Below are 25,737 nucleotides of genomic sequence, written 5' to 3'. Positions count from 1 at the left end.
TGCCATTCACATTCGTTGCATCTACCTTCATCCCTCCTGGCTTTATAGAGATCATAAACCCCACAACCATCTCTCCAACTTACACTACAAAAAAATAGCGTTGTTCCCCAAACATTTACCTTAAACTCCCAACTGTAGTGACCATATGGATCTATCACATGAGGTCCCAAATCATCATCTTTGGATTTACAATGAATGGTGAAGTTTAAACTCTCGTCCAAAAAGTTATAGACGATTACATGGGTTTTGGTTGTGGGTAAAATAAAGCCTTCTCCTTCCTTATTGTTTGTGTCAGAAATGGCACATGGGGCCTCCCATGAGGCAACGAACAATACCACCATTAGCAACACAATAATTTTGTTAAACAGACCCATGGTTAATTTCTGATTGTATATATTTCACTCGGTTTAATAAAAAAGAGTAAAAGAGTATTTATATAACTTAAAACAGCAATAATTAATGATAAATGAGAGACATTAGTTGTCCTCATGCATGAGAAACACGTGTCTTTCATTAAGATGGACAGATGTGTCTCTAGTTAATTGAAAAGAGAATCTCTTTAAATGATAAATCAAAATAATAATAATAATAATAATAATGAATTTTTGAAGTAATGAAGCAAGAGTTAAATTTTATCATAACAGAATTATTCGGTGGATAATAACCAAGTACTCAAGAGTACAAAAATTCGTTGGACCTCTAAAAAAAAAATACAAACACATCTTAAACAGTATTGTAAAAGATAAAATTGCACCAAAGGCACCTTAAAAGCAAACCTAGCCGAATAATTTTGTTGTTTTGTAAGACAATCACATGTTGTAAAGATAGGGTGGAAGCCTTGGTTGAACCACAGCTTCAAGTGGAATTTTTTTATGATTAAGAAGCTTAAACACTCCATCCATATTAAGCTCCTTAATACTCATATTTCCAGACAATTTCCATGTAAAAGATTGGCCAAACTTGATTGAATCACCTTAAGCCCAAGACAGTTCCCAGGACACATTTTTATCCCTGCTCTAAACGGTAGCAACTCAAAATCATTTTGTTGAGTTGTATCCCACATTAATTAGAAAATGAGAGATATTTGGGTTTATAAGGAAATAGGTCATTCTACCTAAAAGGCTAGTCTTTTGGGTTAGATACTTAGAAATCTTATGTTAAGTCCCTCCAACATGTGGTATCAGCGCTACACTCTAATAGTCGGAATGTGGTGGTGGAACAACTCAGGTGCGTTGGACGAAAGGACCGGAATTCGACGATGGTTTTGTCCGAGGGGGGTTGTTGAGTTGTGTCCCACATTGTCTAGAAATATTAGTTTTTTGGGTTGAATACTTAGAAATTTTATGCTAAGTTCCCCCAACACATTTCCTTTTACATCAATTGATCTTTCGAGAAATCTCTTAGGGTAAAATTTATTAGGGTTGTCCCTCAACGCAAGGTCCCCCGACACATTTTCTTTTATATCAATTGATTTTCCCGAGAAATCTCTCAGGATAAAATTTATTAGGGTTGTCCCTCAACTCATGGTCTCTCATTATTGACCATGTGCTAGCTAGGATTTGAGTGCCTTTTCGGACGTCGTAGCCCGCAACTTTGCAATCTTCTCTAGCCATTCTGGGCATAAGCATTGGAGCCCCGTGCAAACGCAGCGTTTCTTTAACCATAGCATCAATAAATGGGAGATTAATGATGTCTTCCTCTTCAACCCACCTTTCATTTCCAATTACTCTGTCTAGTTCTTTTGTTGCTTTGTTGTAAATTTCAGGATTTTTCAATAATTCAGTGAAGGCCCATTCCAACATAATTGTAGAGGTCTCAATTGCACCAGCTATTAGATCCTGTATTGATTTATAAGAAAGAGAGAAAATACATTAGATTAGCAATCTGGAGCTTTCAATCATATACCTTCTACGAACTTAATTTGAATTTTAACTTTGCAAATTTAACTATATTATCGATCAACTGGATTAATTGACAATTTTTTATTGACTAGTAACTCATATCAATAAATATTTTTTAAAATAATACTAATAATGATAAAGATTTTAATGAATACCAGTATGAAGCCTTTGACGCCATGTCTTTCAAACTTGACTTTAAGAGTAGGATCATCAGCAAGCTGCAAAAGCACATCAACCATATCCTAAGCCACATAATTTTCAATACCTTTCGTCTAGCGTCATGTTCATCGATCATATGCTCCAAAAAACTGTCAAACTTCTCGGCCACGGCCTTCATTCTCCTTATATTACCCTGTAAATCCAAGAACCTTAACCAAGAATCGAATCCCCGACATCAAAAACCCCATTAAGAGCAACAAATTCATCGACCATTTCCTTAAACTCCTGTCGTGTTTTAATCCCATTGTCATGCTTATTTATATATTTTTCCCCTAAAACCATGCAGCTTATAACGTTGAGGCTCACATCTGCAAGATGATCCTTCAACGTTACAGGCTTTCCAGATGATTCATACAAGTACATAAGAAGCAACGTCAATTCTTCTACTCTTATATATTCGTATGATTTCAGGCGTTTAACACTAAACAATTCCATCGAGCATATTTTACGTGCTTGACTAAAGTACGGACCATAAGATGACCATGTCATATTTCAGAAATTGTAGCCTGTGTATTTGCCTGCAGCCATTTTGGGCCGATAAGCAAACACAACATCATAGGTTTTAAGGAAGGCCTTAGCCATTTCAGCAGAAGAGCCTACGACAAATGGGAAGGACCCTAATTTTGAGCTGCATAATGGGCCCATATTTTTCAGACAGGGCATGAAAGGAACGGTGGGGAAGTGGGTCAACGATGAGGTTGAGGTTTCCAATGATTGGCCACGATTTTGGGCCCGATGGTAAGTTTGAGTATCTGACGATGACGGAGACGGAGCCGGAGCCGGAGAGTGATAAAGATGAGGGCTAGGGTTGCTAGCCATGCAGCCAAGATGAAAGCCTTAGAATGATGAATGAGCTCCATTATTAATTGTTGTAAACTAGCTCAGTATGTTGATGCATGAAGTTGAGGTGTTGTGGGAGCTATTTTATAGTAGTTTAGCTAGCCATGCTGCCAAGTAGGAAAGGCCAAGAATAGGGAATTTGGCCCGCAATTTTATGAGGTTGCTTGAACTTCAATTTTCAATTCGCTTTAAAACCATTATTTGTTGTATCACTTTTAATATTTATTGATTATTAGGTGATCTTATGTAATAATAATTTATAAGCTAGCGAATATGTTCATACGTCACAGTGTTTTAATCTTTTACAAATTTGGAACTGACTTAGACAGTGATTTCAAATCAACCGCACTAGTCAATGAGCCATTGGCCGAAAAGAAATAATCCAAGGAAAACATACAAAAAGCAAGGAGCCAACGGCTCTCTTTACCTGGTCTGTACTTGTAGTCAAAGGTAACATGAAAGATTTGGCACTAAATGATTCATCCAATCGTACAAAGTTCTTGCCGGCTAAGAATGAGAAATAACAAACTGAGTCAACATTTACCAATCTACATTAAAGAGTGAATCTTGACTCAGTTTTTGTCTTCAACTCTGGGGCCCACGTGACGATAATAAAAGATTTGTATTTGTCTTCATGATTTGTCTGCTTGAATTCAGAATTAATCAACAACTACAAACCGTGTTATTCAACCAAGAAGACGAAACAGTATAAATTATGAAGGCAGACTTTTATCTTGGCGCTTCCTGTTAAGACTTACTGTGTTATTTAAATTGGCATTGTGATAATTAACTTAGGATTTGTGTCTTCAATACATTATAATTTTTAAATTGAAGAATTATTTTAAAATAAAAAATATCTTCGTATTAAATTGTAAGACTCTCAATATATTTATTTTCCTAAATTATGATTTAAATCTTTTTGTTAGGAAAATTGTTTGGACACAAGGAATCCTATTTTAGAAGCAATAAAGAGGCAATTGAATTGTTTACTTGTGAAGTAAGAAAGTAGAGTTCTGGCTTATGAAATTTATTGCTCATTCAGTGAAATCAGAATTAAAGGAAAATACAAATTCTTTTTTTTTAATACTGTTATACATGATTGTTACTGATATTATATCAAATATTACAATTAATATGTACAAACATATTATATAATTGGGACCTTCGTCGTGGCATGTACTCTTCTTAGGTACGGCAAAAATCCCCACGGGGACGGATACCCTTGGGGATTTTCCCCATTCGGGAAGGGTATGAGAATAATTTCATACTCAATTTCTTATTCGGGGAAGGGACGGTAAATTTTTTTTACCCAATTTCTTATTCAGGGAGGGGACGGGGATGAGGTGGAATCCCCATCCCCTACCCATTTTCCCATTTTAATTTTTAATTTAATTTTTATTTTTTAAAATTACTAGTAAATAAATAATAAAATTTAAATTATAAAATTATAAGTATTGGTAAAAATAAAAAATATCAAAATATTTATATTATTAAACTTTTAGACCTAATTAACTAATTAAAGTCCTAAATTTTTATTTAGGACATTAAAAAAACCGGACAGATTCTATTAGCCCAAAACTTTGTTTTAATTTTAATATTCATTAAATATTTTAAACTTAAATCTTATTTTTAGATGTTATAATTGCCCACAGCAAATCACAATTTTAATATCTAATCTAATCTAATACTTGCTCTTAATTTGCTTCGACTTAACTATTGTATTGTAAATGGAATAGTCCACATTTATAAAGTGTCCACGCCACCATTGAAAAGTTAATTTTGAATCTAAATTTGATTTTATTTGTAACAATTTTGTATTAGGCTATTAATTTGTTCATGATAGTTTGTATCCTTTGCATGCTGCGTTACTTATTAATTTAATGTATGTGACTTTTGTAATGGATATTAATGTAAGATATATTTCGAACTTTACTTTTATTTGAATTTTTTATTTTATTATGATTAACTTAAAATCGAAAACAAAAAAAAATGTATTAGTTATTCGGGGATCAGGGACCCTCGGGGATCCCCTGTTATTATTCGGGGAGGGGATGAAGATTCTCTTAAATAATTTTGACGGGGATGGGGAGGGGACGGGGACATACGCAAAATATCGGGGATGGGTACGGGGAGATTGGTCCCCTCCCCTCCCCATTGCCATCCCTAACTCCTCTGAAGCACGGCCCATATTCTTTAAACCCTCTATAATATTCGAGGGGTGTCCACTTCACTCACATTTCGTGAGGAATAGATTGGCTACACTCAATTATTTGATAATCGAGGGAGAACTGAAACTAACCTCCACAATATTTTTATGGAGGCTCGAACTCTTGCTCTCAATATTATAAGTGCAAGGGTTCTCCCAATGAACCAAAGGCCTATTGGTGAAAATACGAATTCTTAACGTCAAGAATTTAGGTTTACCATGATATGTTAAAAGCATGTAACATGGAGTAGAGTTGGCACAAGTACCTTGGGTAAAAGTCCATTTAGTCTCTGTATTTTAAGATTAGTATCTATTTAGTCCTTGTAATTTTAAAAATGTCTCGAAATATCCTTGCCGTTAACATATTGATACCCATGCCGTTACTTTTTATTTCTTTTAGCTTATTTTTACAATATCACCCTTTTATAATAATTTTTTGCTTAGACATTAGTAAAAAGAAAATAATTAAATTACCAATTTAACCCTAAAAAATTTAAAAAAAATTATATTAATTTTTTTACAAGCACCATTTGCACACTTGGTAGTTTGCATACAATTTTTGACAATTAAATATTAATATAATTTTTTTTTTATTTTTTTGAGTTAAATTGGTAATTTAATTATTTTCTTTTTATTAATATTCAAACAAAAAAATTATTATAAAAGGGTAATATTATAAGAGTAAGCCAAAAAAAAAAGTAATGGTAGGAATATCAATACTTTAATGGGGTGGATGTTTTGTGACATTTTTAAAAATATAGGGACTAAATAGATGCTAATCTTAAAATAAATGGATTAAATGAGATTTTACCCCAAGTACCTCTCTACAAACATATACCACCATGGAGAGCTGTTATTTTTGTATAAGATTTGAAATTAGTTATGTGCGTGGTTTAATTATAAATTAGAGTTGAATAAAAAAATTCTACATGTGATTTTGATTATTTAACTTGTATTAAATTATGAGACATATTTACAACTAAACAAAATTAATCAAAGAAAGGAGGCAACTAATTCAATTTGAATTAAGAAAAGGATTATAGAGGATTTCTCCATAGAAGAGAGATATACACAACCTCAAATGCAATTAATATTCTCTACATCTATCTCATATCTTTTCATCTACCTTTTTTTTGCTGTTCTAAACTATTGCTCTTGGAGTGCAACTTCACAGCAGATCAAAACAGCCTGTTTGTCCTTTTGCTGGGAAATCTTCTTTTGAGGTGTGAAATTTGGCCTCAACAATAATGCATTGCACAAATTTGTATTTGGTTGTCTCGTAACAACTTCAAGTTTTGGAACTTTCTGGTTTATGTTTACAAGTTATATGTAGCTACGTACAACTCTGGGTTAATTAATAAGGATGCTAAGTTCAAGTGATTGTTCACCACCATTCTTTTTGTTGATTGTGTCATTGTTCCAACTAATTTTGGAGCTTAAAGAAACAATATTAACTCATATATTCAACAATTCTGTCTTCTCCATCTTAGTCAATACAGAAGATTTTGATCACATGCGCCCAGATGTGCACCTTATAATGCGTGCCATTGCGTATACGGTATATCTTATGGTACGCGGCAGGACACCTATCAAAATTTAGTTGGCTGGGCTGTAGCCTGTAGGACCACAATACAGCCTAGCCAACTAAATACTGACATGCATCCGGTCACATACCATAAGGTGTGTGATGGCATGCATGTGATCACAATTCATCTATACAATTGATATTCTTTGATGACGGCTATTGTGATTTATAATTTTATGTCTTCATCATGTTAGTCAATACAATAGATATTCTTTGATGACGTATATACATTCTTTGGTGATTGCGATCTCGGAAAAGGGGAAAGGAGTAATAAGTAGCAGTGAAAAGCTTCTGCACAGAGGTTGCAGAGAGTTTATTTCAGATCAAATTAAAGATAACAAAAAATGCTCTCAAATTCTAAAATAGATTCTATATTAGGTCTCTAGCTCAAATCAACTAACAAGCATAACATATTGCTAAAAGTTTGCCACTATAAACATTTAAAAGTAAAATATCTGACACTATTTTAATGCCAGTAAAAACTATTTTTTTAGTAGTGACATAGACAATCTAACTATACAAATTATGGAGAATAGTACTTTCATCCTTTGCAGAATTTGTTTCATTATTTGGATCCTTGATAAATTTTTAGTACCTTATTTCATCCTTATTAAAGAGTAGATGTAATAAACACTCATAAAAAAAAAAGAACATTAAAGGGTAGATGTTATAATTACGTATGCAAATTGATTATCTGAGACCTTTATAAATAAAACTATTTGTTTGTTATAAGATTATGTTTATTCCTCAACAATGTGTTTTAGTCATTGCTATTTTAACATCGGAGAAGAACTGTGGCTTTAAAAATTTATAATGGGCCAAAATCTGTAAAAAACAATATTTGGGAGGAATCAAATAATCAATCTCCCTCCAAATTATCACACATATATATAAATTGTATTAATGATTTAATAATTTATACGAAGAATTATATCAAGAGAAAATTTATGTATAAAGAGTTTTAGTTTTTCCTTATCAATCTATTTTACTTTTGGTTTTCTAATCAAATGAGTTAAACCATTGGTTTTCTAATCAATGTGATTATAAATAATAAATTCTCTCTCCAATCTCCTCTTCCATTTTCAATTTCTTGTACAAACTTAAACAGTAACTTTTTAAAAAATTATTTTCAGGTTTATCAATTTTTTTTAATGAAATTCCAGATAGACTGCTTTTAACTCCAATTAATTCAAATATACATGATTCTTTTGGAATTAAATACATGTGATTTAACCACTCTAAAATTTGTACGAAAAATTATGATTGGAGTTGAGTTGAAGAAATAAAAAAATTAAAAAAAGATATTTTAGGAATTAAAATTGCTAGTTTTATTCAAAATGTTTTTTTTTCTTTGGGCCATACGATATAGCATGAAAATTGTGTATAACATGATAACTGGTTTGACAAACATTGAGGTAATCTATTAGGAATTAACATTTTTGACAATCTATCAACTGATTTAGGAAATAGGCTTCGCATTTGAGATAATTAACAGTTAAAGATATGATAGATTTTTCATACAATGAAAAAATATTTATGGTGGTGCCAAGGATAGATTTTTAATTTTGGCGAGTTAGGTCGTGATATTGATCCTATTCAATTTTTTTATTAACTCGTTCAAAATCAGAAGTTCAGAATATGTAATTAGTATTATTCCCTTGACAGCTATTAAACAAGAACATATATTTGGCATTGAATTTTAATTTGTAATTAGTAATAAAACATTACAATCGCATTGCAGTAAAAGGTCAACACTCCAAACCAGGCAAAATATCGATAGTTTATGTGCGGGCAACTAATTTAATTGGTAAAATTTAGTGGGTTGAAATAATAATTTTGAAGTTCAAAAACTGCTTATGTATTATTTTGAGATTGTGAAAGATTTATTTCACCGCATGAGATGAATAAAGATGGGTTAAATTATTTGCACACTAAACTATATTTTAAATACTCATAATTCAATAAAATTTTATGTTACTAAGATGACTATAAAGTAATTTGTTATTAAGTATATTTTATTCGGGAGATTGTCAATTTGAGTGATGATATCTCCACCCACATTTTTTGTAAATCCACCCCATTTTCAAAAAATAATTATAAAAGTTACACATTATTTTTAAAATTTTCAAATCAAGAAGAACTTCGGAGAATTAATTAATTAAATCTATCTTAATTCACTTTTTTGTGACTTAGATTTTTTTAGCATATTTCATTACAAAGATTGTTTTTACATAAGTTTAAATTGACTATTTTATCTTTATAAAGGAAAATTATCAAGAATTTATTTTAACTTCAATATTTTTCTAATTTGTATGAAACTCGTTGTTTCTAATACTACTTTATGAGTATGATTATTATTTTTTAATTAAATTAACATAGTGTCTTTATGGCACAATTCTCATATCAAGTATTAGACTGTCGAATTTATGTCATTTACATGTAAGGGTAGTGAATAATAATTAGGTTTCATTTAAAAATATTAGATTATAAGTCACAAAATTAAATACCTAAATTATTAGATACAATAACTCATGTTTTATGAGGGTAATTTTTTCTTTTTATATCATAATAATAAAATAGTAAAATAAAATTTATATTAAAATTTATGATCAAAGGTGGTCAAAGAACCTAAGAAAAAAATTAATAGAAGGATTTAATTGATTAACTATACAAAACCTTAAGTAATTTGTATTTTTTAAGAATATTGTGAACTTATTGTAATTATTTTCTAGAAGTAAGGTGGATTTACAAAACTAGTGAGGTGCAAATATCTCCATCCTATCAATTTCTCTTTTATTGTAATTAATATATATCATTTATCTCATGTTGTTTTATAATAACTAATAACCCCCTGACAACATATCTTTAACACATTACCTTATTTTCAGTTACACTTTCATACATATTTATTATAAATTAAATAAATCATATGAATGAAAATTAAAATTAAAAAAATTAAGTATTAAAAACAAGAAATGTATGTTTTGATGTGAATAAAAAAATATTTTTCTTGTACTAGTTTTATTTTATAAATATGTCCTTACAATAAATATATAAAATAAAAAAGTACAAGAAAAATATTTTATTATTTATTTTATAATTATTTTTTATCCATCATTTAAGTTTTCTTATAATAATTTATTTATCATTTTATAATAGTTTTCTTATATATTTTATTAGTGGAGGATTAACATCTACTGTACCTCCAGCATGTTTCTACGTAACAATGAACCGAAAAATAAATTCATCAACGATTCATTTTTATAATTAAAAAAATAAATTACAGACCACTGTTTTCTTAGAAGCAGATGACGTAGAAGATAGAGAAAAAACAAAATAAAATAATTATAACAAATTGAGAATTATTTTGGCAATTGTAAGAGGGTACAGAGTAAATATTAAAATTTTAAAATTATTGAATGAATGTGTAAAGAAAAAGAGTGGCCAAAGTATTATTTAAAATGCAAATAGCCTCACCTAATAAAGATTATAAGGATTAAATAATTTTGTTAATAATTTTCTTTGGCCATACGAATCAATGAAAAGGGAAATGAAGCTATAAAAAGAAAAGTCCACCATTAAGTCCAGAGAGGATTATACACACACACACACACACACAATTTTATTAATGAATCATCAGGAAAAATATTCTCAAAGAGAAATGAGTAAAAGAATTTTTGCTATCGGCGTGCTTTATTTATTTATTTTACCACATATTTAATTTTCTTTGTCATAAGCCAAAGTCAGTAAAAGAGGGATTGTTTGTAAGTTCCTGCTGCCACTTGAATCAAGCCATGATGGCTCATAAGCAGCATGAAACATTGGCTGCTGCTGCTACTGTTAATGTTGCAACTGTTGCCATTGTTGCTGCTGTTGTAGTTCTTGGACATTGCGAAATGCAATCTCACATTTGGTCTTCAGTAACTCAGACTGAGCCTCAATTATTTGTTGCCGTAGTTGATGTATTATTCCAATATTGTTGGATTTTTATCCTATGTTCAGCTTATGTAAGTTTAAGCTCAATTAAAAGTGATCTATTAAGGTTTTTGGTAATATATACTTTAATGTATCTAATAAGGTGTGGGCCGTTAATGTGTAGAGACTTAAGGGTAATTTATTTTTTTATGATGGGCTAAAATAGGAATACCTAATGACAGCAGGAAATGTTGTCTATATAAGTGGTCATAGTTCATAGATCGCATGCATCTTTCTATTTTTTCTAACATCCCATCATCAGAGAGAAATCACTGAGAAAATTAAAAGATTCTTTAGGAGAACATGTTGATCTAGAAGGCCAACCACACTACTCTAGAGAGCGATTAAGGATTATGAATTCAAGTACGCTTCCGCATATTTTGTTATTGTTAACATAAATATTTATTTAATATTGATTTTGATGATAACAAACTTGATTAAGATTGTTTTAAAAGTTCAAATTATTTTTTCATATAATTTTCATACTATAAAGGCTTTATATTCAATAAAAAGTAATTTTATGATCTTCATGTTAATGATTTAAATTGAAAAAGTTTTGAGAACTTTGAAATTAGCAAATAATGCTTAAAATTCTGGAAATGGACTTATTTGACAAGTTTTATAAAGTTGTGGGCTATAGTATAATTTTATAAAGTTTTAGGGCCAAATTATAATTTTGCAAAATAGCTCATTGTAGCAGTCACTGTAGCAAACGACTAACCAACATCTTGATAATGGCTAGCCGACATCGAATAGAATTGAAGAGTAGCCTTTGAACACTAACGACAATCTGACATCTTAAAAACGACGATCCGGCATTTTGAAAATTTAGCCCAACGGTCATATTGACCAGTCAAAACGGCGATCTGACAGTGAGCAGAAAGTCAATAACGGCTATATTTCAACTCCAACTATAAATAAGCTCAATCAAATTCAAACAACAACGATTCCAACAATTATTATTGAGCAAAATATTGAGCATACAACATTCATTGAGCCTTAAATTCTTGTATTCATCTCATTTACTCACACTTTGGATTTTCATTTGTAATCAAACACATTGTGTGAGAGAAATTTATTTTGTAATAAACTTTTTATCAAATTGAGTGACTGTAAGTGTTGGGATACACTTGGGTTAAGAGATTGTGGATAATCTCTTATTGTAAAGGTTTATTGACACCTTGGAAGTTAATTGTAAAAGCGGTTGAAGCCTTGGAGGCTTGCTTAATGAAATCCTCAAGCCCGGTGAGCTTGGAGGCGTGGACGTAGGCACGGTTAGCCGAATCACGTAAAAATCACGTGCTTGATTTCTCTTCCCTTACTCTTTTATTATCTTGCTTGATTAAATTTATTATTTTCGTTCTTATTAAGGCATTAGATTTAAATTGTTGTGTGGTTTGTTTTTGCATAATTTTTGATAACCCAATTCACCCCCCTTTTGGGTTGCTTAAATAGTATTTCAGTTATTGATTCTTGGTGATACAACTTGAATGGTCCTTGATTATAAGTGATGGTTTTCACTAAAAATTTTCTTTTTGTAACAAGTGGTATCAAAGCCTCTTCATATCGAATTATTGAGAATCAAATGAAAAAATTTATCAAAAAAATTGTGGTTGTTTTTTGGTTTTTTATGGATTAATTAAAATTAAAAAAAATACACATTTGATTTATGGGTTTAGGCCGACAACAGCTTCTACCACCATTGACAACAGCTGTAATCCGGGATTGGTGATAAAGAGCCAAGTAGGTAAAAGTGGTCGCCGTAGTCGCCGCTTTAAGAATGAATAAAAAAACATCGGTTCTTCTTCTTTTTTTTTTTAGGCTAGCGGTAGCAACAGCCATTACCAGCGCCAAGATTTCAGCCAGCCAAAGCCACGCTACCACGTTGCGGCATATAAACTACAAGTCACGACCACCCAGTCGCGGCTGCTTGAAGTAAAAGCAGCGGTCTACATCCAAAAAAAAAAAAAAAGAGAGGGTCTTCACGACAGGCAAGGCACTGTCGTTGGCCAGCCACCAAGCTGATAAGCTAGAAGGCCGTCACTCCAAGAAAACGAATGTCATGACCCAACCCAGACCTGACAAGATATTGTCCGCTTTGGGTCTTAACAAGGCCCGCACAGATTTGTTCTTGGGGCGCTCATACACTCCAAAACGCGTCTTGTCAATTAAGGTGTGGATCACCCCTTATAAACCCAGCATCTCTCCCGTGCTTTGCCGATGTGGGATTCGCCTAGGGTGTTACATACACTCTCCTTGGGGACTCAGCGTCCTCGCTGAGGTTTGCCCCACCATCGCTCAAGAGGACACGCGGAGCCGCTCTGATACCATAATGTCATGACCCAACCCAGACCTGACAAGATATTGTCCGCTTTGGGCCTTAACAAGGCCCGCACGGATTTGTTCTTGGGGCGCCCATACACCCCAAAACGCGTCTTGCCAATTAAGGTGTGGATCACCCCTTATAAACCCAGCATCTCTCTCGTGCTTTGCCGATGTGGGATTCGCCTAGGGTGTTACAACGAAATTGAAAAAAAAAATTAGGATTTCAAAATGAGGGCTGATTCAGGATCTGATTCGAGTCAAACCCAAACTGGTTCAGCCCAAACTAGTCAATGGTTGATTGGTCAACAGTCGACGATCAATGTTGACTATTGACTTTGACTGTTGATTAGAGTTTGACCCAATTTTTTTTTATTTTTTGTGTAATTTTTAGTGCAATTTTAAATTCAAATATTGGTATGTTTATATATATTTTATGATGAATTAATTAAGGCAACATGTCGTGAAGTGATCCCTCTTGTGGAAATTAATATATCTTGGGATATAAAAGGTTTTGTATGTGTAATTTTTGTAAATATCGATTGGCCCAAAGAAAGGTCCTTATTTGATAGAATTGCATGTGTATTTGCAATAATAAAAATGTGATAATTATTCGATTTTACATTTGAACAATAAATCGGCTCAAAGGAAGATTCATTGTTTGACATGTTCTTATTATCAGTGTTTGAGTACTATACCAAGATATCACTTACAAGTTAATATTTTGTCCAAATGTGAAATACTAATGGAGTGTCCAGTGTCTGCAGATGGGGTTTACATTTATTTAACTTTATTTTTGTTTTGGGACTATTATGAGCTCGTTTTGTTTATTTATTATTCTCTGTTCAATTATTTTCTGCTGCTAATATTTCTACCAATATCAATTCTATTCCTATGCTGATTTGCTACATCAATCTTAATAATGCAATTTCAATCTAATTAAAATAAAATAATAAAATTAATAAACTAACTAAATTAAAAATGCAATGAACAAAATGCAATAAGTAAAATTTTAAGTCAAACTAAAAGATTTACTCAATGAGAAATGAGTAATTAAGTGTTTAAACTCATTTAATGATATTGATTAGTTTTTTCAATTATAATATTGTTGCTACAACATCTACTACAGTACCAGGCGGAATCTCTCATACATCCTCAACTTTCGCATGTTGGATATTTTATATTTATATGCAACCTAACAGTGACCAATTGTTATGCTAAAATTATATATAACATTATACATTTTAGGTTCCAATTGCCCTATAAGGTGAATCTCTATGTCTAGCTCTTCATTAATTTTAGATTGAGCATGGTACTATTCAAATTGAGATTAACTCAATTTGGAAAACTCAATCTAAAATCAGGTAGCTTCTTATCTCAGTCAAGTTTTTGCTGGGTAAATGGGTCTATTAAAATTGCACTTCCCACCCAAAAAAAAAAAATTATAAAATGAATAAGATTTGAGTAGGAAAGTAAGCTTCTTTCGGATTATAAGCCTTTTTTTGGATATAGTAATAGGGTTTATAAAGAAGACATAATCCAGCAAAAGGAAAAATGGTGTAGAGTTTGAATTGATGATGTTTTGAGATTTTTTTTTTCTCAGCAAGAATTTGTAATTTGGTTTCTGGGTGATTGTAAATTTTAATTTTAGAAAATGGTTTGAATTGTTTGTATTTTGTAGAATGTTAAATCTATGATCTTTTCTATTTTATTTTACTTAACTTTTGTTTATTAGTTTATATTTTGTAAACAAATTCATATTCAATTAGATTTGTTATGGATTCGTTTATTATGGAATAAACAAATCCAAATTTAATTCTACTAAACAAATCAAATCGAATATTCGCTCAATAAACAAGTTGAATAAGAATCCTAAAATTTTGATTCGTTTAATAAATGAATTGAATTTGAATAAGCAGAATTTTGATTAAATTCATTTAAGATTCAATTCAAATTTAATTCGTTTATTCGTTTTGCCTCCTTTAACTTCACTGCTATAGTTAAAATCACATAGACATCCTCTAAGCTTTATAGTTAGTCATCCACTGTAGCTAAATCGCACATAGAGAATATATCTATATAAAGTATGGATTATAATACTTTTATCCTTTTGTAGTGTTTGTTTTTCGTACTTGGGCGCTTGATAAATTTGTAGTATCACATTCATCCTTGTTAAGATAGTAATTAAAAGAACACATTATTAAAGAGTGGATGTGATAATTACGTATACAAATTGATTATCTGAGACCTTTATATATGAAACTATTTGTTTGTCATAAGATCAACTTTATTTCTCAACAGTGCGTTTCCTTTATTGCTATTTTAACACCAGAGAAGAAATTTTAATAATATATTTTTATTTATTGTAGAGAATTTAAATAAATGCTTGCATTAAATACATTTTACAATTAAAAAAAAATCTCACATACTAATAATGTTAAAATTATTATTTTACATAATATTCAAAATCATTTAACAACACACGAGACAGTTCTGTTAATGAATCATCAGAAAGAAAAGAAAAAAAAAACTTAAAAGAGAAACGACAAAACAAAAAAGGAAATTTTGCTATTGCCTTGATTTATTTATTTTTTAACAACATATTTAATTGTTTATATCAAAAGCCAAATTCACTAAAAGAGGGATCGCTTGTAAGTTCTTGCTGATCACTTGAATCAAGCCATGATAGCTCATGAGCAGCATGGAACATTGGCTGCTGCTGCTGCCAATGTTGCAACTGTTGCCATTGTTGCTGCTGTTGTAGTTCGTGAGCATTGCAAAATGCAATCTCACATTTGCTCTTCAATAACTCAGACTGAACCTCAATTATTCGTTGCTGCAGTTGATGTATTATTCCAACACATCCATAAACTGGGTCTTGAACACGTAGCTTTGCTTCAATAGCCATGCTATCAGCTGCCATCTCTCTTAAATGCTGTGGAATATTCTGTTTATTTGTCAAATTAGTTAAAGAAACCAAATTAACTCATATTGAGAGAAAATCAATTAATTATCAACCGTAAACTTAACATAAATCAAATTTAACTTATTTAAAATAACAATTATGGTTGCCTAAAGGTTAATCTATAAATATAAATGGCACTTGGAAAATTTTATACGTACACACACACACACATATATGCAAATTTAGCTTAGGATTCTAGACTTTGTTGATAAACCATATGACTTAATAATTTTTCCGAATTTAAATAAAGTCCAAAAACCTAGATTTGAATATTTCTACGTATATATATAAATATGATTTTCTAAGATGTTGAAGGAAAAAATAAGAAAATTTTAATTTTGTTATGATCATATTAATTATTTTGACACAGTCCTAGGTTTAGTGAACAAAATAAAGTTATCCAAATTCTGCAAAACCCTCGTATAATTTATTACAAAGAAGATTATAGAATGGGAAACAGAATCATATCTTATACTTGTAAGCAAACAAAGATTTAGAAAGAAAATTACAGCAAATAAAGTTTATGAATTTAATGTTATAATTACCTGGAGCATTTTGGAAATGTTGCTGGCACCATAGATTTTATGGACCTCAGAAAATCTCTGAGGATCGGTTGAGGGAAAATATGGTGCTAGCACACAATCTTTAGGGCATTTTCTTCTCAAAGATTTGCAAGCTGCACATCTACTGCTACTTGAATTCCAAGACATTTTTAGATTCTTGAGTATCTCCAATATCTTCTCACCAAATCTTTCAAACGATTAAAAAATTCCTCAATGGTTCTATCAAAAGATTGGCTTGTGTTATATAAGGGAGATGTAATCTTGATTTTTTTACACTTGCTTAGAATTCTAATATTGGTAAGAGAATAACGGTTATTTTCCTTTTTCATATTTTTCAAAATGTCATGAAAAATATGGAAAGTTTATGGAGAAATTGATGTATTCGAGGATTTACTATTAGCACTTAGCTGATTTCCTAGATCAGTTATAGAAATTAAGATGTCACAAGTGGCAGCTAGCTTAAGTTTTTTTTTTTTTTTACCCTTCCATCTTTAAATGATTGCTACATTTGAATCAAGTCTCATATTCGTTTCTTTAAATCTCTTATTCTTGTATTAAAAACAATAATTTTAGAGTTTGAATCCTGCTCACAAGAATGGAAGAGGGAGTTAAATTGTTATTACGCTGAGATCCAAATGGTGATTTGAGCTAAGAGTAGACCGACGATCATGCAGTCATTCGGCCGGCTATTTAAAGAAAAAAGATTGCATCCGCTCCCCCATCGTATAACCGGTAATAAATAATAATAATAATAATAATTCCATATCCGCTAGAAGCCCAGAGACTAGATTTTAGGATTGGAAAGGAGAGTCCTTGGTACCCAAATGGTCCAACCCAATGGCCCAACTTGGTTCAATATTGAATTTTGAAAATTCAACCAGTATCAGCACCTTCATGAATTTGTACTCCTTTGGTTCAACCGAATTATTAGAGTAGGAAAAAATAATAACAATAATTGAAAGAAAAAAGGTTCCAGTGTGGGAGATATTACAATTAACAAAATATATGATCAAGTTCTACAACAAATCAAATATCTTTTTTTTTCCCCCCCAAGAGGTTACAAAACATCTTGATTGAACAATATGAAAAATTTAATAACAAAACTTCTTGTTTCGGGATCTTCCAGTTTTCAGACCTAATTGAAGTATGAACAAAGTAATTATTTACCAGTCCATATGCTTACCTGAAAAGCTTAACTGAGGTAAATTACACCTTTTTTTTTTGGGCAAATAACTGCTTTCTTTTAGGTTGCTCCAAATGGCAGTTAACAAAAACATGAATGGGCCATATGGTTCTTCTTCAAAACATATGGGGAGATGAAATCTGTGGCGGAGGCAGAGGAACCAGAAATATCAGCCGGAATGAGGATTTGATTCTTACCGGAAGCTATTCTCTTTCCGGCTACATTTGCATAAAACAGGCCCGAGATGGCTGGTACAAAAGCATCGCTCTGTGAACATAGGTAGAAGTCAATAACCTTTTCAAATTCCGAGTCTGCTGAATCGAGGAACTTTTCCTTCTTGTCTGCAGGCATGATGTTTTCCTGCAATAGTATACCAATGCAAAGATGACTTCAGAACAAAGCAGTTGCATTAAGACTAAAAAATAAACCTGAACAGTAAGAACTGACAATTATCAAGCATGGTGCCAAAATTTTGAAGCATAACAATGAAAAGGGTTGAAAGTGAAAGTCGCTAAAAACAACCGGAATGCCCTCAATAACATATAAATAACTCAAAGATCATGTGGCAAAAACATTTAACATTATTAGAAGATTAATCGGTGCAGAAAAGAGAATGTCTCACCTTTGTATATGTTTTAGGGAAGATATCTTTCAGCACCGAAAGACTGCTATCCCACCTTGATTGAGTCAAGTAGATGGTGGTATCCTTGTCGTATCCAATCTTCCTCAAAAATACAGCAATTTCATGTGCACCGTAGCAACTTTTCCTGCCATTGCCTTCATGACAACCCTTATTATCCAATAGATCAACCCTCAAGTCCACTGAGATAAACCGGCCATCTGACTTGCGACTCAATGTTCTTAGCCGCTCGACCGTGGAGTCAACTACTTCATTGACATCTGGTTGCAACTCCAAAGTCCCAAACATTGCCAAACATGCAACTAAATCAGCATTACTTTTCTCTGTGCTCTTTCTCATATTCACTGAAGGGAAGTAAGTTGCCAGCCTTATGTTTCCCTTTGCTTTAAAGATGGGTTGAATATTTTCTATGATATGATCTTCTGTGACTCGATTAGGAACTTTCACAACAGCAAGATTTCGAAATGAAATCTCCTCAGGCAGTTCTTTTACTACTTTGACCACTCCATCCAGGCTTCTTATAAACTTATTGACATCATAAACATCTTCAAATTTCCTGGAAGATATAAAATTCTGTTAGCCCCCACCAAATGAACTTCAGTAAATTTAATTTCACTGGTTTGTAGCAAGCTTTACAATTCTGCATAGATTAATAGTTAATATTATTGATTTACATTTTCTCAGTTTCTCTCTATCCTGTTACTTAGAGACCCATCCAAGAGTTTTTGGTTTGACAATGATAAATTCTAACGAAACAGACGCAGCAGAATACGTGCTTGTAATGGATAAAAGTGGAGCCATCATGAACACTAACCTCTCATCACCTGGTTTGCTTCCTCTAATGTCAGGGACTACAAGAGTTGCTCGCAGAACTCTTGCCACAACAACTGCATCAGCAATCTGAAAAATGCAATCACCAGTAAATTAATATTAAAAGTTGAGCAAAAACATCAAAAAGGCTTGTAATGCACATGCTCCCAAAAATTAGAGGAAACTGGCAGATTAACGAGCAAAGTACATTAAACAAAGAACAAAGTAGATTGATCCAACTAAGAATCATGCATTATAAGACTTTTTGTGAAAACAGAGCCTGTGAACTAAAATCATAGCAATGAACTTTTCTACAATGCCTCAGCCAAGAGATAAGCAGGCATAGCTATGTTAATAACCACAGCCAGACCTAACGGATGCTAAAGATATGTATGAGTTAGCAAAGAGCAAGACAGCTTCGCTAAAGCCCTTCATTTCTCATTACAAAGCACAAATAGTATTGGATATGCATTGGTAACCACTAAATTTAGAGAAGAATGTTAACCACCATACGCCTTTGATGAAAACTTTTTCAACATTGCAAAAATGAAAATACATAAAAAATATATCATGCAAAACTCAAAGGCCATCAAGATACCTGAGAGACATGGTATTCAGGGCCATTGGTCAACGAGAAAGTTACGTATCCTCTTGACTCCTCTATCTCATCTATTGGACAAAAGAGACCAAATCAGTGATTCAAGGAGAAGCATCTTCCACTATACTATTTGTGGGTACAAATATATCCAGATATGTAGTCATCAATAAAATTCCACGTATATAGAAGCAATCAAATTAGGTTACCAAAGTTGGTTTTGGACCAACAAGGTTTTAGCTGTTCGCCGTCCTCAAGCCATGGCCCTTTACTCAGCTTCGCAATCGTGCGAAGGCCCTCCTCTGCAACCTTTGCAACATCCTGTACATCCCCTGGAAGTTTTTCCTTTTTTACACAATATTAACAAAAAATATATAAAGCGTTAATTGATCGCACAAAGTAAGAAAAGAAGCAGCTCCAGGACAGTTAAAGATTTGTTATTACAAGAGAAAATTGTCAAATCATATCTATAGACACACAAATTCAATTACAAAGACAGCAAAATAACAATAAATTTAACAATTTTGTTCTGTTATCTTGAGAACGGAATACAAATTTCTATTCCATTCCTCCATTTCAGCACAGCCAAAACAAAAAACCCAATACTGTGTAGAAAAATGGTTCCATTTTCCCCCTTAAATCAACATTAGCTACAGAAAAGAAAATTAAAAATCAAATTTTTATGCTACAAAATACAAAGCCTCGAAGATCTTTCACACAATATCAAAACAGATCAAACAAGCTACACCTTAAGATAAAAGAAAAACACAAACACAGATATAAACATTTCAAAAGAAACTTAAATCAGAACTTTACAAATAAAAAGTGCAAACTAGAAAGCAGATTAGAAGCAGTGAACTAATGCAAAGGCAATTGAAGTAACATTAATAGAGTTACTTACAGTGATAGAATCAAAGTGGTCTCTCTTAATCATATTACCAAGCATTACAAACATTGTGAGTGTCAAAATACCAGCCACAACTTGCCTCAAATCTACACCCATTTCAAACTTAAAAAATAAAAATAAAATTCAAAATAAGAATAAGAATAAAAATAAAAATTCTATGTGGGTATCTTTAGAAGCAGAAGATGAAGAAGATAATGTTTTGGTTGGTTTGATGGGTCAAAAGATTTAAACTTTAAAGCATATTGAGGTGAGCTGAGGTGAGTTGGTAAAGAGAGGAGAGCTGATAAATGCAGAGTTGAAGAGAGGAAGAAAGTGAGAGTTTATCTTAAATGAGCTAAAGAAATAATATTCGGATTCTCTCTCTTTCTTCTTTCCTACAAAAAGACCACCGACACTTGCGTTGCGCTTGTTGAGAGACAATCATAGACTTCCCGTCTCTTTTATTACAACTTGTTTTGTTTTTGTTTTAAGTGTTTTTCTTCTTTTTATTATTTTCTCTCTTTGTTTTTTTAATTAAAGAAGAAATTAAAAAAAAAAGTAAATATAAATTTAAAGCAATTTTTTTTGGGTACCGTAGTCTAAGCTCAAGTATGCCCGATAGTCAGATTTAATAATCTTTCATTAATTTTTTAATCATTTGATAATGTTTAAAGTCGATATTCAGCACAAGAAACAATTATACAATACCATAGGTCATATATATTGATCAAATTATAGTAAGCTATTCTAATAAACAATTAAATCGACCAAGAAAATCTTAGCACAGAAGAAAAAATCATACGTTCAATGTATTAATAGAAGGTATCTTTACTCATTATTCACATAATAAGTTATCTCATTTTAAAATATTCTAATCTCTTACCCAAATTAAAAATGTGGATTATAAAATTTTATATTTGAATTCTTGAAATTAAAAGAAAAACTATTAATGAGAATGGAATATATAACAGTATAATTAAGTCGGTCCAATGTAAGTTTTCTTTAATTTATTCTAATTATTTATTTTATTTGTATATAATAAAATCAATTAAGATTTTTATTGTTGGTTAAATTTTTCCTTAACAAATTTAATTGCATTTAATTGAATTCAATGTTGGTTCGCTTTGGTAACTCGTCACATTTCATTCAACAATAAATGAAAATTATCATAACAAACTAGCATGTGTTCAAATGTACTTTATTACCTTCAAATCGTATCTTTTCCATTAGTGATCTTTTAACCTTTTAGAGGAACTACCAATTAAAAGAAGATTCATTGATTTTTCTTTTTCTTGAAATAGATTTCAAAACAATAAAAAATGAAGAAGAATATTTTTCTTAAGTAATTTTTCAGGAACATATTTAGTCTGATTCTATAATTGACAAGGTTTGTATATAGACAAAATTCTTTTTGTTTATTTATAACGACACTGCCAAGAAAAATCTAATTTATAATGCGTAAGAAAAATGGACTTGTTTGTGAATACATCAAGGGGTGGATGACATCATAAATATATATAAAGGTAAGTGCTTGATATTAAGGTTGAGTACAACAAACTCAAACAGAGGTTATGATTGGGGATGGTGTGCTTGACCAGTTAACTCAAGGTAAATGATTATTTCTTGAGTAAGAGTTGCAAATAAAATTTTTTATTATAATTTAAATAGGAGAAATAAAATAGGGAAATATTTAAAATTTTTCTAAATTTTGATATAATCAATATATTCCTTCTTGTTTGGCAAAATTAATTATTTTTTTCCTCATATTAAAATTTGTTTGAACTTGCCACTTGGGTTTTGATCCGAACCACTACTTTTAAAGTTAAGTAAGATTATTAGGATAGTGGTTCGAGTCTCCATAAGCTCAACATCCCTCAATTAAACAAAAAATTATGTGGAGTTAATTTCTAAATTTTTCTCCCTTACGAAATACGAGTGGAGCAGAGACATTCCTCGTCTGTGAGGGTCATATGTCTAGACATGCACTTCATAGAATTAATATAATAATGTAAGTTTCAATTATATAGCTGATCAATGAAATATTTGTTCTAATAACATTTGTAAATATTTATGTAATACAGTAATATGATATGTAATCAGTATTAAAAAAAATGTTTGAACTTCCTGACATACAATATTAATTACACAAGATGATTCATCTTTTAAGGAAAATCTAACTTTTAGTACTACAAAAATTGGAAAAGTTGAAAATGAATGAAACTTAACACTAATTTTGAAGTAATTAAAGAAGTTGATAATTAACATAATATTATTACTGGTATAAGGCTCCGGTGGATTTAAAAAAAAAAAACAAAGAGAAATGGTTAATTTTACCATACAAAAGATAGGGTTTAGTCGCTTTCGGCTTTCCTCCTATAATATTCTAAAAATGCTAAGGAAACTAAAATATGAATATCCATAAGGAATTAAAGATAAAATAAAAATGTAAGTTCAAATATATATATATTTTTTAAATTGATGGATGTCGTAAACTTCCACTTATCTATAATCAAGAATCGGATTTTCTTATTATCTCAATCTCTTTATAATAAAATTCATGTGGCTGATTGGTGACTAATTTAAGACTTATGACATGAGATTTTTTTAAAAATTGATAAGAGTTGAAATAAGAGGGATCCCAATCACATACACAAACAAGCAAAAATGACTGAATTAGTTGGCCCATTGAAATCAAAATACGTGTTATGTAGTATTGAAATTGCAATTATTATGAAAAGCGCATCAAATTTGCGGTCAATCTTGAAAATACAACAATTATCGCCTTAAATTTTGGGAATACAACAAGCGTAATCTATGGGAAGTAAAAGTGTCAATATTTGATTTGGGAACGTTTAATGGTTTAAGACTTTAAGTCAACTTATTTTAATAAAGAGTACTAAATTTTGTTGGTTTGGAATCAGATGTATCACTATCCTAAACAAACATTATTTATAATAATCCAACTGACTTTATTTTTGCTTTAAAATTACATGCTTCACATGTGGAATCTTGGAGCATATTCCATAAATTTTACAATATGATTGTGTTTTAGGCATTTTGATTTTAACCTTGATGATTTTTTTTTTTTTTCATAAAATGCCAACTACTCTTTTCGATATTAACAATGCTTTTATTTGCTTCAACACTAAAATAATACAACAGCTAACAGCTTTGCTTTAGTGGGTTTGGCCAGTGGCAAGCAACTTTCAATGTGTCGTAGACAACATCAGCTTGTATTAATTATCAATTAGCTGATAATCCAAAGAAATATAAAAAATTATAGCTAGTGCTATTTGTTTAAATAGAGATATAACTTTGAGTTTAATAATTTATTAAAAAGTTGAGGTTGAACAAATCTTGGAAGTTGGAAGACCAAGATTGTTCAACAACTTTTATGGCAAGTCAATGATCCTAAAATCTATTGTAGGCGATTGGTATGGACTCGTGGTATGTACTAATAAGAGCCGGCTAAACTAAACAGTTTAATCGATTGTGTTCATATTGTGTCAAATTTAAGTTGATTTAAGTATAATTTATTTAATAATTATATTAAAAAAATTGAAATCTAAACTCGACACATAATATAAATGCGTGACTCACCATGGCCCATTAACCTCCTTAATACGTATTTAACATGATTTATAGTAGGTATTTTGTACATATTTATTCCTTTATTTATTTAAATAATATGATATATTGATAAAATAAATATATTTATCTATCAAAATATTACACGGTTATACTATTAAAATTGTAAATTTATCTAAAATTTTATAAAATAGAACTTCATATAAATGTTTATCCTTTACAAATAATTGTGTCATTAACTAAGTAAATAATCAAGATCTTTAATTTTAACACGATCCTAAAAAAAAAAAGTTTTGATCTAAACACGACTTATTTAATAATAATATGAAATTTAATGAATCAAACCCACTTATTCATGTTACTTGCGTCCAATAAATGGATTGTGTCAAATTGGTTTAGTGTTCAGCATATCTCCTCAATTTTATGGAGTTCAAATTCTCAAATTGAGGGGTTCAAATTCTCCCATACCATTGGGGAAACTGAATATATATACATACACACACGTAAATTAACTAACTTGGGTTTTGTTCGTGATTTCGTCACTTGGTATCATAAGAAAGCAACCCATTAATATTTTCAAAACTCTTTAAAAATTTTGCAGCTACTTTCTCATGATGCAAATGGGTTCTGAAAATATCATCTTACATAGTTATCTTTTTTATTTAGCTTCTCGGTATTTTCTTTTTTCCACTTTAGCTTTCTGCATATTCTAAAGTGTAAAGCTCACTATGTTCCTCGTCAGTGGTTATAGTTCCTCTCTTTTATTTTTTAATAAAGTAATTCAATTCCTATTAAAAAATATATATATATATATAATTCTTTAAATATTTTAAGTCATAATAAATCTAAATTTATTAAATATTAATTTATATTTATACTTAAAATAAAAATTTAATTTAAATAACATTATAAGGTCGTAACAAACCGAAATATTTAACAAATGATGATACATTATTTTACTTGCATTATATAAAATCATTTTAATTATTTTCCTTTAAATACGTAATAGTATTTTAATTTTATTTCATAATTTATTAGTTAATAAACTATTAAATTTAAATTGTATTTGACATTAATAAGTAAAAACAAATTTTCAATTTATATTATATTGTTTTATAATATAATATAATTTATATTATATTATATAATTATAGAGAATTATAGTTTTACAATATAATATTAAATTATAGTATGTTATAATAACTAATATATAGAAATATATTACATTATAATATAATAGTATTCATAGTATAAGGTAATATTATAATATTATATTATTTAATACTAGTATATTATTAAATTATTTTTTATTATAAAAATTAATATAAAAAAATAATTATTTATTACTTAATTTCAAAAAATTAATAATAAAACCCTAGAATATTGATAAATTTAATTAATATTAATTTAATTTTAACGCTAATATACAATAATATTATTTTATATAATACAATTTATA

The 25,737-nt window shown here is 30.5% G+C and overlaps 2 protein-coding genes and 1 pseudogene across 2 annotated transcripts; all 3 read right to left on the bottom strand.

Moving 5' to 3' along the window:
* Positions 1-809: 809 nt before the first annotated feature.
* LOC18037470 lies at positions 810-2,980 on the bottom strand (annotated as a pseudogene).
* A 12,685-nt stretch (positions 2,981-15,665) lies between these two features.
* Positions 15,666-16,723, bottom strand: LOC18037459 (LOB domain-containing protein 24). Its single transcript, XM_024181235.1, has 2 exons — positions 16,559-16,723; positions 15,666-15,995 (listed from the first exon to the last, which is right to left on the bottom strand). Exons 1-2 carry the CDS (start codon positions 16,721-16,723, stop codon positions 15,666-15,668), a joined length of 495 nt encoding a protein of 164 aa, XP_024037003.1.
* Positions 16,724-17,531: 808 nt separating this feature from the next.
* On the bottom strand, positions 17,532-21,132 carry LOC18037458 (protein MANNAN SYNTHESIS-RELATED 1). Its single transcript, XM_006427683.2, has 6 exons — positions 20,706-21,132; positions 20,014-20,149; positions 19,808-19,878; positions 19,214-19,299; positions 18,382-18,955; positions 17,532-18,119 (listed from the first exon to the last, which is right to left on the bottom strand). The coding sequence occupies exons 1-6, from the start codon at positions 20,805-20,807 to the stop codon at positions 17,841-17,843; spliced, it is 1,248 nt and encodes a 415-aa protein (XP_006427746.1). The 5' UTR covers positions 20,808-21,132; the 3' UTR covers positions 17,532-17,840.
* Positions 21,133-25,737: the final 4,605 nt, after the last annotated feature.

This window comes from Citrus clementina, unplaced genomic scaffold, assembly GCF_000493195.1.
Source record: "Citrus clementina cultivar Clemenules unplaced genomic scaffold, Citrus_clementina_v1.0 scaffold_7, whole genome shotgun sequence".
NCBI classification, from domain to species: Eukaryota; Viridiplantae; Streptophyta; class Magnoliopsida; order Sapindales; family Rutaceae; genus Citrus; species Citrus x clementina.
The sequence above is the reverse complement of the archived record's forward strand: the minus strand, read 5'-3'. Positions and strand labels throughout refer to the sequence as shown.

Excerpts from the sequence above, each read along its gene's own strand:
- LOC18037459 (XM_024181235.1), bottom strand. The coding sequence starts at position 16,723 with ATGTCTTGGAATTCAAGTAGCAGTAGATGTGCAGCTTGCAAATCTTTG. Across the intron at positions 15,996-16,558 it reads ACATTTCCAAAATGCTCCAG|AATATTCCACAGCATTTAAG; the intron begins GTAATTATAACA and ends ACAAATAAACAG.
- LOC18037458 (XM_006427683.2), bottom strand. The coding sequence starts at position 20,807 with ATGGGTGTAGATTTGAGGCAAGTTGTGGCTGGTATTTTGACACTCACA. Across the intron at positions 18,956-19,213 it reads AGCAAACCAGGTGATGAGAG|GAAATTTGAAGATGTTTATG; the intron begins GTTAGTGTTCAT and ends TATATCTTCCAG. Across the intron at positions 18,120-18,381 it reads TCCCTAAAACATATACAAAG|GAAAACATCATGCCTGCAGA; the intron begins GTGAGACATTCT and ends ATACTATTGCAG.